This window comes from Branchiostoma floridae, chromosome 3 (assembly GCF_000003815.2).
Source record: "Branchiostoma floridae strain S238N-H82 chromosome 3, Bfl_VNyyK, whole genome shotgun sequence".
Taxonomy (NCBI): domain Eukaryota; kingdom Metazoa; phylum Chordata; class Leptocardii; order Amphioxiformes; family Branchiostomatidae; genus Branchiostoma; species Branchiostoma floridae.
In genome coordinates this window covers 28831744-28843586 of record NC_049981.1, presented here as the reverse complement: position 1 = coordinate 28843586, position 11843 = coordinate 28831744, and the positions used below count along the sequence as shown (strand labels likewise).

General features: G+C 43.1%; 1 protein-coding gene across 4 annotated transcripts in view; it reads left to right on the top strand.

The window, feature by feature from the left end:
• Window positions 1–3036: 3036 nt before the first annotated feature.
• Window positions 3037–11843, top strand: part of LOC118412362 (protein TBATA-like) — a 19171-nt gene continuing 10364 nt past the window's right edge. The window contains exons 1-3 of one of the 4 annotated variants that reach the window (XM_035815187.1): window positions 3037–3357; window positions 8521–8593; window positions 11032–11291. In XM_035815187.1, the coding sequence (XP_035671080.1) occupies window positions 8541–8593; window positions 11032–11291 (313 nt within the window). In that variant the 5' untranslated portion in view covers window positions 3037–3357; window positions 8521–8540. Of the gene's footprint in view, window positions 3358–8517; window positions 8594–9971; window positions 10347–11031; window positions 11292–11843 lie in introns of those variants that run through there. The other 3 variants (XM_035815188.1, XM_035815190.1, XM_035815189.1) reach the window with 3 other exon arrangements.

The following is an 11843-nucleotide window of genomic DNA, read 5'->3' as shown; positions in this document are numbered from 1 at the left end:
ACTAATGTAAATATTTCCTTTCTGATTTTTTTGTGAAGACGATGGATGTGTACTTTGTTTCGCGCTGTTTTCTCGCCCCTCCCACCAAGGTCCGTATGTTTATGTTCTTACAAGACAGAAGTCTCAGGGGACTCTGAAGGCATAGCTTGTAACATTACTCATGCGAACCTAACCCGGGTACAAATTATGTCCAAATATCCAGCAGGACATCCAGAGAGCGTGGCTGCGGGAATCTACAAAGATGTTAACCTTTTTGTAGTGTAGACTAGTGATCACTAGTTGAGTGTAGAATTTATTGTTACGACCAGATAAATCATCCTAATCTGGATGCAATTTTGAGGCTAATCTCCGAGTAGATACAGGAAGACAAGGTCGTAAGTTACTAACACTCTCAAAAGTTGTCCCGCTTTTGTAAATTTGTAGAGTAATCATCGTATGTTTGAAAAAACGGTATAGATTATTACTAAAATATTAGATTTTCAACTTCTGCTTGAAGTTGCTTGGGAAACGTTCTATGGATATCCTTTTTTCCTTACATGGAACGGTCGCCCGTCAGCAAAACTGGACAGCCAGGCTATACAAGGTTACAATCTTCCATCTCACGCCTGCTTGAAGATTATTAGACTGCACCAGAGTTTAGGAAATATAAACAGAAGCACTTCACAGGAACCCGTCAAACGGTAGCACGCCGTGGGAGCTCCGTGGGAAGAGGGAGGAGAGAAGGGGGCACTTTTATAGGGAGCCATCTCCGGGTCAATGGTTCTGGTGATGGCGTCATCGTCTCTTAATAGTCGTCTGGTTTTGATAAATGCCAAAGCCAAGAGATTGTTGTCGCATTCATGTCACGTTTGTACGTCACGGTGAGATCCTTTTTTTTTTACCAGAAACCTGATATCACCTGATATCCTTTCTTTCCAATAGACATGAGCATTCACTTTCTTTCTTTCTTTCTTTATTGACGATGAGACAAGTAGTTTTAAGCTTTTTTTTACCACAGAAGTTCAAAGGCGATGGAGGTTCAATGCGTGAATAGGTTGAACTTGAAGAGACTTCACGTCTGTGGGTTCAAGGGAAAAAACAAAACATCAATAGTTGTACAAAACATGTACAATGTAATATAAACTTGTATTGATCTCTATATTGACGCTGTTGGATTTTCACCCCAGCACCCAACACCAAGGGCCTGCAAAAATGAACCTCGTGATAAACCTCGATGACTTCACAGTGAGGTGCTAAAAGCCTGTTAGAGATCATAAAACGGGGACCTGTTTTGATGGAAGATGGAGACGTGTGCAATTCAGGTTTTTTTTCTAGCGACGAAGGTGAGTACTGCAGACGTTTCCTTAGACTGAACTGGTAAAAAAGTATAACCATGTTCATCTCATGTTTAACCTTTTCTGTAGCAGGCTAGATGAATGGATGAATGATCGTGTACTAATTTGGATTCAAAAAGTTGACCACGTGTGTGTGTCACAAGTGGTGTATGTTGCAACGCTAGGCAAAGCCTCCACGTTGCAGTTCCATACACTACAGAAGAGAGGCGCAATTCAACTGTGCACAGGCTGCCATGAATACTAGTCATTGTTTAATCGGATTGGCGCTCTTTACATCTTTACACAACCACGGCTTATTTCCGAAACGTATGTGGAAATAAAGCAGTGGTTGTGTAAAAAGAGTTTCTTTATGTGAACTCTACTCTACTCTACCCTTCTTGTTCTGTGAAAAGACTGTCTTGGGTTGAAGGCCAAGAAACAGTGTGGCATTCTATGTAGGTCACCGCGTGGTTATGGTCTCATTCCTGCATTACTTCGAGTGTGTTGTTTTAGGTGGACCATAAATTCCCATTAATAAACCATAACTGATATGAAAAGGAATTTCGATGAAAGCTTGTGTATTACTGGCATGATCATGCACGAAAGTTTCGTGACCCGATCGATCCTCGGACGTTTACGTTTATTTGTACTGAGTGCTCCGGTCAGGCTCCGGGTATTGAAAACGACCTCTAGCGGATAGCGGCTAGGTGCATTTTGAAATGTGATAGAAATCGTTGCGTCGGCTAGATTTGGGTGAACATTTTTTTATTGTCTAACAAACGTGTGTGCTTACATTAGAAAGCAAAACATCTCCAAATAGACTGTGTTTTAATTGGATTTGCGGACATAGAAGTTGTGTGTTAAAGCATTGAATTCAATGGGGCGATCTAATTGTGTAATGAGACCTTATGCTGCTTTTCTACAGATTGTGTAATTTCAGGGCCACAAGAAAAGTTCCAGGAAAGCGTTGTACTTCGACAAACGTTTCGACCATGTAATTAAACAAACCAGCTATAATTCGCTCATGATATTCCCATGAAAGCTCGGCATACGACATACAAGTATCATGAGTAGCTTGGGACTGGCATGGTATCCAGCTGCGGCTGAGCCGTATTTAGCTCTAGCCTCTACCAGGCTTCGTGGATCGGTGGTCTAATTGTAGAAATCGGACAAATAGAGTCTATAGTACGCTAAGGGAGTTAGCCGGCCAGAAGAGTACGTTTCCTCACCACGAAGGTGGTGAGGATAATGATTCTACCGATCCACGGAGCCTGGTAGAGGCTAATTTAGCTCGGCTATAATACGGCTGGATACCAGGCTAGCTCGGGACACTATACGCAACTCCATATTTTGTGTGGAAAGGTTGATTCGCCAAGTCTGTGCTGTCGGCTGCTAGGATTTTATACAATCTTTGTGGCGGCCCATAAACAAGGCTTCGTTGAGATCACCTCGGGCGAACTCGGTCGTTTTGTTGCGGTCAGAACACTTTACAATCCGAAGCAAGTATTGAAGTTAAGAAGTACATGTACCTCGGGTTGCTTTCAAATAGCTATTTCATACAAAAACAACCAAATACATACGATTGTATTTTTTCTAAAAACTGTCTAAGGCTAGTTGCTGTGGTTGTTAGCGTTTGTGTGCGCTCACTGCCCCGGGCCTAAGGTGCTATCATTGTGTCACCTGTCGCGCGACAAGGCGCTGTTGCCTAGCAACTTCAACAATCACTACCCCGTCCAACCTGAGTCGGCCTCACCACAACACAGGCAAACACTGCCTTGTTAACAAAGCCAGACCCGACTCTTACGATATACAAGTCCCACGCTTCTCAACTGGGACGCTCTCAAGGAACAGGTGTGTTGGGAAAACTAAGGAAAGTTTGTAAGTCAGGTGTAGTCTTCGCTCGCGTGTGGAAATCGAGCTCAGGACGCCCAGACCGTGCCGTGATCGAGTATTGATTGACTCGGGTAGGGCTTCTCCCACACCTCGTCGGTATAGGAACCAGATAGCTTCCGGTCACACAGCTGAACTGTACCTTCTTCTACAGGTGAGTTAAGAACGATGCTAGTCCCTCTGTGACTAGGCTAGGAGACTAGGAGAGATTTCTTACTCTACTCTTTCTGTATTTTGTTGCACTGACTGTGATGGGAGACGTCTCGTATTACTCCTAAGTACTACCTGTAGTGGACATCACTATTGCTATAACAAACTCGTGGTCGTGGTAACCCAAGTGTTACAATCTGAGGACAATTTCAGTACGCAGTACTTGAAACTACAATAGAAAATCACCCAATCATAAGTCCCATGTTATTACAGTTAGATAAGAAGTGGCAATACACGGAGTTGGTTTCAGTAAAGGCATCTGTATACTTATGTGTTGTTTAGACTATAATGGGATTGTAAATTGATTTTTCTTTCTACAAACAAGAAGTCAACACCGTGCTAAGTTAGGAGATCGATACATGTACAGTTGTGTCAATGGTTTTGCAATCACACCGGCCGTACACGGTTTGAGAGTCGAAATCTGACTTGTCTCTCTATTTCATAAACCACCTGTGAATATTTCATTCAGCTAAAAATGGTTGATGTTGTCCTGAACCCAGAATTTTCCGGAAACGTTATGGGAAGCCAGGAACGATGTACTCACGACGTGTTTCGCGGTGCTGGAATGGTTTATTTGGAAGGCAGAGTTACGCCGTATGCACATGAAACATTCCCCCAAACTGCCAGTGTTGTGTGAGGCCCACCTTTGGCACCTGGATACACGCCAGTTCGTGCTCTACGGTACTGCCATCAGATCGCCCGGGGGCACCTCACTGTAAACTGAGGCAGAGCGCTCAGCAAACCTTCCATGATCGACTTAGGACATACTGATGTATCTCAGATTCTCCTAAAGGCGTGTACTGTACTGTAAACACTGTCTCCTAGCTGGAAAGACTATTCTCAGTGTGCTTTGTGCTTAACACCGTAGTTTGTCCATTTCTAAATCCTTTATAGACACTACCTACAACGTGAGTGTTTGCTCGATATCCAGTAGGCAAATGACACAGCACTGTCATTGTATGCGCGCACGATTTACGGACACATTTGTAGGTCATCACGGATAGGGTGTGTGATTAAGAACATTTTATCGCTTCAATTATGTCATGAGTAAGACTAATAATGTCGTGGTCGCGATGGACAAAAAAAAATTAGACAGAATATAGAAAATGAAGTCAGGATAGCCCTAATCGTCATATTTCTGACAATGAGTGACTAGACAGACGGGCTCTTCCCATGCATGTGTTTTGTTGGGTAAACTTCAGTGCCACTGACAGTAACTATGTGCCGAACACGTGCCTATCACTAACAACACAGGACGTTCTCATTGTCAGTATGTCAAACGTGTGTCGGTAGGACATCTTCACAATACCAGATAGTCGCCTAGATCTTAATCAAGCATTCAGTTTGTTATCGCCGAGGAATGCTGTGCTCGATTGAAGCCATGAATGTCAAAAATGAAGAATTTGTTCCCACATACTTACGTTCAGGCAACGCTGCCAGCCAGAATACCAAGAGTTCTTGGTTTGTATCGCTTCAAGAGATCAACTACAAAAAGCAGAAGTCAAATAGTGGCGTTCACGGTGCTTGTACGCACCATTCTTTTGAGGTGCCTATTGCCAAAGACTATAAGACCATGTAAGATATGTCAGTGATCTGAAATTCAAAACTGACGCAAGCTGAAAGCCACAATTCATATCTGGTGACAGAAATTATTAAAATGAAGTGCCCCCGCAGTCTAACACATGTGTTTTCCAACAGATACAAGTGCATATTCTAAAAGACGTAACTTTTGTATCCATGAACGGTATTTCTTAAATCCAGCCAGCTGTCGCACAATCTCTCTTGAATCGCGTGGGAAACAAACACTAGACCTCGGGATATCAAGGCAAAACGACACAAATCCAATTAGTGTGAGGGGGCTTGAGTTCTGTTTAATATTTGAGACTGAGTAGGTACGTACGCTCCCATGTACACAAGATATTATAATAGGCTATGTCATTTAGGGCGTATCTACAAGCAACATGTTTAGTTTAGGGTTTAGTTATGTTTTCAATGGGTTTAAGACAAAGAAAAACAAAGCAACGAAAAGAACACACGATACTTTGCCAATTGATTGAATTTTTAACAAGTGGGTATACTTTTCATTACTCCCATTGTTCTGTTTTCATATAAAAAAGCACACGCGATACATCGTCTATTATTTGCATTTTTCCGCCAGATTTCAGATGAACTGTGAGATGAACTTGAACCCCGAGAAGTCATGTACTTGAGGTTCATGTTCCCTTGAGTGCAACGAGCGTGTCCACAGTTTAAGCGGAACGCCCGCCCGCTTGGTTACTGTATATGGACACACTTGACTTCCCCATTACGTCGTCTTACGTCACAGTCAAACGATATGTCCTTCCAAGTCAGGCTGTTGGACTGTTCCATGCCAAGACGGGATAAGTTGCGGATTTTTTTACCCACACTACAGCTAATTTCTAACGCCAAGTTTTGCATAGCATTGCAAAATGTGTATAGCCGAGATAAGTTCCAAGAAAATGGAACGGTGAACCGCAAGAAACGTTCACTGATTGTACCCCCTGGGATTCCTAAACCAAAATTGTTGCCACAAAGAGTCAGACAAGATGAATTGTTACACCAATTGCGTTTCAGAGACAACAGCAAAAGTTAGGTTCTTATTGCAATTCAAATAAAAGATCTGCAGCCACTGCAGCAAAATGAATTACAACACTTGCATTTGTATTTCATATCATACGTATTTCTTTTTAAATTTTTAGCCCAGACAGTTTTATTCCTTCCACACCTGCTGAAACCACAAACATTCCCTAAAGCCGGGGGAAGCTTTTATTCACAGTGAAAGGGAAGGTAAACACTGAGCAATTAGTGACAGGCCACACGGACTTGGCTCTTTGCGCGTTATGAAGACGACCTATAGTGACGCATGATAAATCGACAATTTATAGATGTGTGTTTTCATAACTTTTAAACATCATAGACTTTAATCTTGGTTTTGAGTAAAATGGCTTCGTCCCTACCTACACCTAATATATCGTCATATCCAGCTGAAACTTGAGGCGGGGAAAAACAGTGGAAAATCCAATTTTGATCCAAATGGACCCATTTTTAACCATTTCAGCCGAATTTTACAACCCCAGCAACCCCAACTAAAGCAAAGGTACAACATGACTTCCGACAAGTCGACAGGAGATGCATTCTAAACATATATCACTAAGGAAACAGTTGCATGTTTGGTATGAATGTATGATTAACGTTTTGGAAATGTTCCAAATTGAAAATCTACGTGGTTACAAATGCCCTGGATGTTGAAAAGATGACATAGCCCCAAAACCAATCCGAGAAGGGCAGAAATGGACAAATATTGACCGATCGGTTGAGGTAAACAGTCTGCCAACCTACCATACTGTTCTGTGGAATCACGGTCAATCACAAAGAGACAGGCCCATACAATTACGGCTCCCAGACGGTAGAGGCAAAGTTAAACCTTTTCAGTCCTACATCGGGCTTGTGAAAAGCGTAGGAAACACCGGACTCATGCTTATGACTACCATAAATGTAGTAATGTATTGACTTTTAGCTTGTTTGGTCTAGATAAAGTGGTTGTTAGATACAGTAGTTGATTTAGTAGCACCGGGACATGCGGCGTTACCATTATGTTGTAACATTTCTGTCGGAAGGGCAAAGTCTTCTTCTTGCCATTGTCAATGCTACCAAAATCTGAAACTTGGAAAAAAGCGAGAATCTTTATGAGGTAAGGTGAGTGTTTTGCTGGTGATGAATTGAAGTCGGTTCACCATTGCTGACCTTCTGTGTTTGAACTGGTTTGAAGTGGCGGTTCTGCTGACAGAAGTCGCTTGCTTGGAAACGCAAACATGTCAAACTTGTAGGAGTCCAAAGGTGGGGGAACCCGCGGACTGGTTCATTTCGTGTCGCGCTTCGTGCGCAGAATCATAGAAATATACACGTCCTGATGTATTCTAACGTGCTTTTACAACATGTTGATCAAAGCGCACTTTAAACTTTGGGGTATGAAAAACTGCGGCACTGTCGAGAGCTCCAAAATCAAAATTACAAGACTGTACATGTATTATTTACAAAACTGAAGGTGCTATTCCCTCTTTAATGCCTTTATCGGATACCCGAACACTTTTCTTCTTCTTTTAAAACAATAGATTTCTGTCCCCGGGGTAGAACTAAAAAGTTGACTTTCAACATCAATATTGAACTTGAAAGACGCCCGGGGAAGTTTTCTGCTGTCTTTTATACTCATTTCCGGTGCCAAACATTACCTGTATCTGGATCATGGAAAAGTAATTATAAAAGGAGTCAATTAAAAGTCTCCAGGGTCAACATAGTTGTAACAATTATCGTTATCTTTGCAAGTCTTCCACGACTGAGACTGTAATGTTGCCTTGTACTTCTTGTTATCATAGTAAATGGACCGAGACCCTTTCCCATCCCATATCCCGGTCAACTGCGACTTAAAGAGTTAAATGGGGCTGGGCAAACTCCTTAATGTCCGGGAGGTCCGGCTACACCACAGATTCGCAGTGGCCTGTGATGGGAGGTGTGCCGAATCGGTACGCAAATATTTTGTCAGCTCCGCGTGACCCACGGCGATGCGTCACCACCCCTCTTGATTTGAGCCGTCGTTACAACGTTGCTATAAACAGGCAGGTTAAGAGACAAACCTAACGAAAAAATAACGAACTGTACATGTAACATCAGATGTGTGTTTATATCGTTTTGCAATCCCCACGTAAAAGAACCCAACACACTTATCGAAAAGAGTAGGAGAGACCCGGTGGGCTTGGCCAAAAAAAGCTAGCCAAAGCATCATGCTTCACTACCAAGCCACCTCGATGAGTAACTGCTTTACCTTACTTCACTCCCCACCACAAAGCTATCAAATGCATTTCTTAATACAGCTGGGTTGTAGTACTTTATGTCAAGATGAAAACATTTCACTCTACGCATATCTAGACTAGATGTAACGTTAACTACTAGTATATCCGCTCTGTAAGGTTTCAGAAACTTTTTCGTTTTGCTTACGTCATTTCCGCTTACTTGAGTACATGAGAAGAGTAGGTGTGTGTCGGGTTTTTAGTCACCTGTTAACGTGCTCACCAGTGATTTTCTTCAGCAGGTGTGAAAGAAAAGTGAAAGATGACAGGGAAAGTGGAGATGAGACCAGTCTCAAAGGACCGGAATCCGAAGAGGTACCCGAAAAGTTGTGACGTGGCGTGACGTAACCTTTTTGTGACGTTGATGTTTGTGTGGCCCTAACAGCACTGACGTTTGATGTGTACAAGGAGGTTAAGTTTTGTCAACCTCCTTGATGTGTACCACTTCGTCTTATATCATAATTCTGTTTATCATGTGATATCATGATAATCAGCCAACTCACCAGTGTGTTTCTAAACTACCTCTTGGAACGCGTAGTTTTCTCTCTTAAGATTTTTCGTCTCTTTGACGTTGCATCTTTGCGTGCCCTGGCATAAATGCTAGACCCAAGAAAAAGAATCAGAAACTACCTTTCTTTTCCTATTCTACGGAACCGTACAAACTAATTTTATTGTCGATGTCCCCTGATGTGGCATCTATGTTTAATACCGCCCCTTGAAAGGACGTGTTAGGCAAATTTGAATACAGGAGCATGTCACTCGATGCTGAACGTTGTACGTCAAAATAAATATATCTACCAAACACAGCTACACACACGGACACCTCTGCATACAACCAGACAGAGGCAAAACCAACAAAGGGTGTGTCGTGTGGAGGAATGACGAGTGATTTCATGGATATTGGGTGCTAAATGGACAGTGCGATGTTTCAATAATTGACCATCAAATCGGTAAAAGCCAGGTGACAATAGCTGTACCTGTATCTTATGAGGCCATGATACGTTAGTTTAATAAAGAGCCGCAACGTTATTTATTTAGGTAAAGGAATGTCGACTTCCTAAGACGTATCATGGAGTGGAGCTCGTTGCCACTAAGGGTCACTAAGTACAAGAGAAGCATTCTCACTAGGCAGTGTAGAAAGCTTCAAACAACATTTGCAGCGAGATGTGCAGAGGTTAGGTGTGACGGGTTGTGCAGTGTAATATGTCCAGCTGTTGCGGTGCTGGGTTCCTGCATAGCTGGTGCGTTATACTGAAAGACTGGCTATATGGATACGGATACAGTACTATCATTGGCTACCTACTCGCACGACGTTGCTCTCCAGACCGGACTAATTAAGGCCAATAGAAGGATAAGACAGTTTACTATATAAACGGTGGGTACACACGACATGTGTCCCTTGGTAACTCGATATTTGCAGAGGGCGGGTCTTGGCGACGAGAACCGACCATTATAAATCATACCACTCTTCGTATAAATATCGATATTAAGGAAACGTCAAAAGCAAGGGATTTTACATTCTTAAGTAGGACCTATCGTCTTGTTATCTCTACCAAGTTGTCGAGTCATTTTTTTTTCTTTTAAAAAGTACTGATTGATTGTCGGAATTGACTGCCATGACGTAGCTGTCGGTACCTGTAACCCACCTGTCGGGCAACAATGAAACAGTCGTGATTAAATCGACGCACATATTCCGCCATGCCCAACAGCGGGATGATAGGGGTGTTTGTTGCCATGCAGACATATACCGGTGTTTGTCGCTCCACTCGTGGTATGCACAGTGCCTAATCCAGCCGTCAATGCGGGCACCCTTAAGAAAGGAAGCGGCCCTTGATGAATAGCCCGGTGTTTTTCGGACACACATCAGATTGGGACACCCAGGTAGGACGTCGGACAGCTGGGGCGTGTCGCCATGGAGACAAACATTTGCGACGTTAGCGAGCGGGCGTCGACTCTGACTTGGCCAAATGTAGAGCCCAGGGAAAGTTGTAGCCGCGTTAGAGCAGCGATCTTCGTGACTGGGAATTGTATTTCACCGTGAGTTTGCCATGCGACGACAGGACAAAACGTAAGACCACTTTCCGCTAGACGTCACAGCACGCTAAGCGTGTCCTCTTGTTGCATCTGACTCCATGTAACGGAGGGCCTCTTGATACGAAATATTTAGATCCGAAACAATCGAGTGAAAAGACGTTGCGTATCAAATGCGGCTCTTATAATGGCGTTTGTTCTCATTGTTGAGATGATAACATTTGGCTTTGCGATTTAATATTCAGCTGCGGCAACTTGAATGGCCATTGAGCTGCTCTCGGAAGTACGTTAGAGTTTCTTTTCAAAACAACTATAGGATATGGTTGGTAGGAACTTTCACAATATTGTATCGGAGGCAGCAGTAGTACCCCACCATGTTTTCATTTTCCTGCTTCAGTCATCAGTTCGACAAAGAAACGGATTGTTCAAGGAAAAATGGTCGGACTGTAAAGTACGTATGGCGATCTGTACAGAAAAAGGTTTCAATCAGAGCGAACTACAATAGGCAACGTCAATGAGCGTTTTGACCACTGGAAATTTATTTGGTCGTGTCATCATTTTTCTCTCATTCAGTTAAATGTTGACGTTCAGCGCGTACGCAATTCAACTGTGTGAGAAAAAATCGGACGACGAAAGACGAACGACGCCTTCGACGTTCTGGGTTTTAATCTATGAAAAAAGTGAGACTGAGACCTTTCTTTCTGCCTCCTTTTTCCCTACAGCATGCCCGTGTTCACGCCGACCGGTAACGAGCCCCTCCTGGTCCGTGGGACGATCGGAGGACCGTTCGACACTTCCGTCAAACACCTGAAGTCGACGACTCACGACAGGCACCAGTACAAGCGGCCCACCCCGAGCCCCGCCCACAGCTGGCCAGCCTCGCGCCCCGCCACCTCGCCGGGATCGCGGTTTGGAGAACTCAGCAGAAGTTCGTTTTTCTCCAGACACAACCCACATCCCGTCAGGGTCAGGCATATCAAGGGTACGGCTTTTCTTCTTCTTTTAATTACAATAAGATTTGAAATTATGTTTTTATCAATCATTAGTACATGGAATACCATACTTTGGTGGTTCTTATGAATATCAGTTATCATCGAAATAATGGATCACATTTCGTTTCAAAATGAAATTTTCTCACATATGCAAAGTTAACTTACCAAGTTTTCAACGGAAATAACAACCCACTCATGTCATCTTGGGAGTAGATCAAAGGCTCTTGTCTCCATTGCCCCTGTTCTATACAGGTGAAGTTTGATGGGCCTGATATAAAACTTGTCAAAGCCATATGATCTCCTTTTCAAAAGAAATATCAACATACAGTCAAAACTGCTCAAGAAGACCACTCAGGGTGCTCTCCAAGCAGAGGTTAGGCTCCGGCTGTTTTTTTAGTCGTTTTTATCGGGCTTTCTATTTTGTCATTTTTTTTCGTTGTGTCCGGCCTAACCTCTGCAAGCAGTCGCAATTTTCAATCCCCCATAAACCTAATCACTTCAGCACATTATAGCCGTTTACCAGGCTGTTCGATACGCTGGGC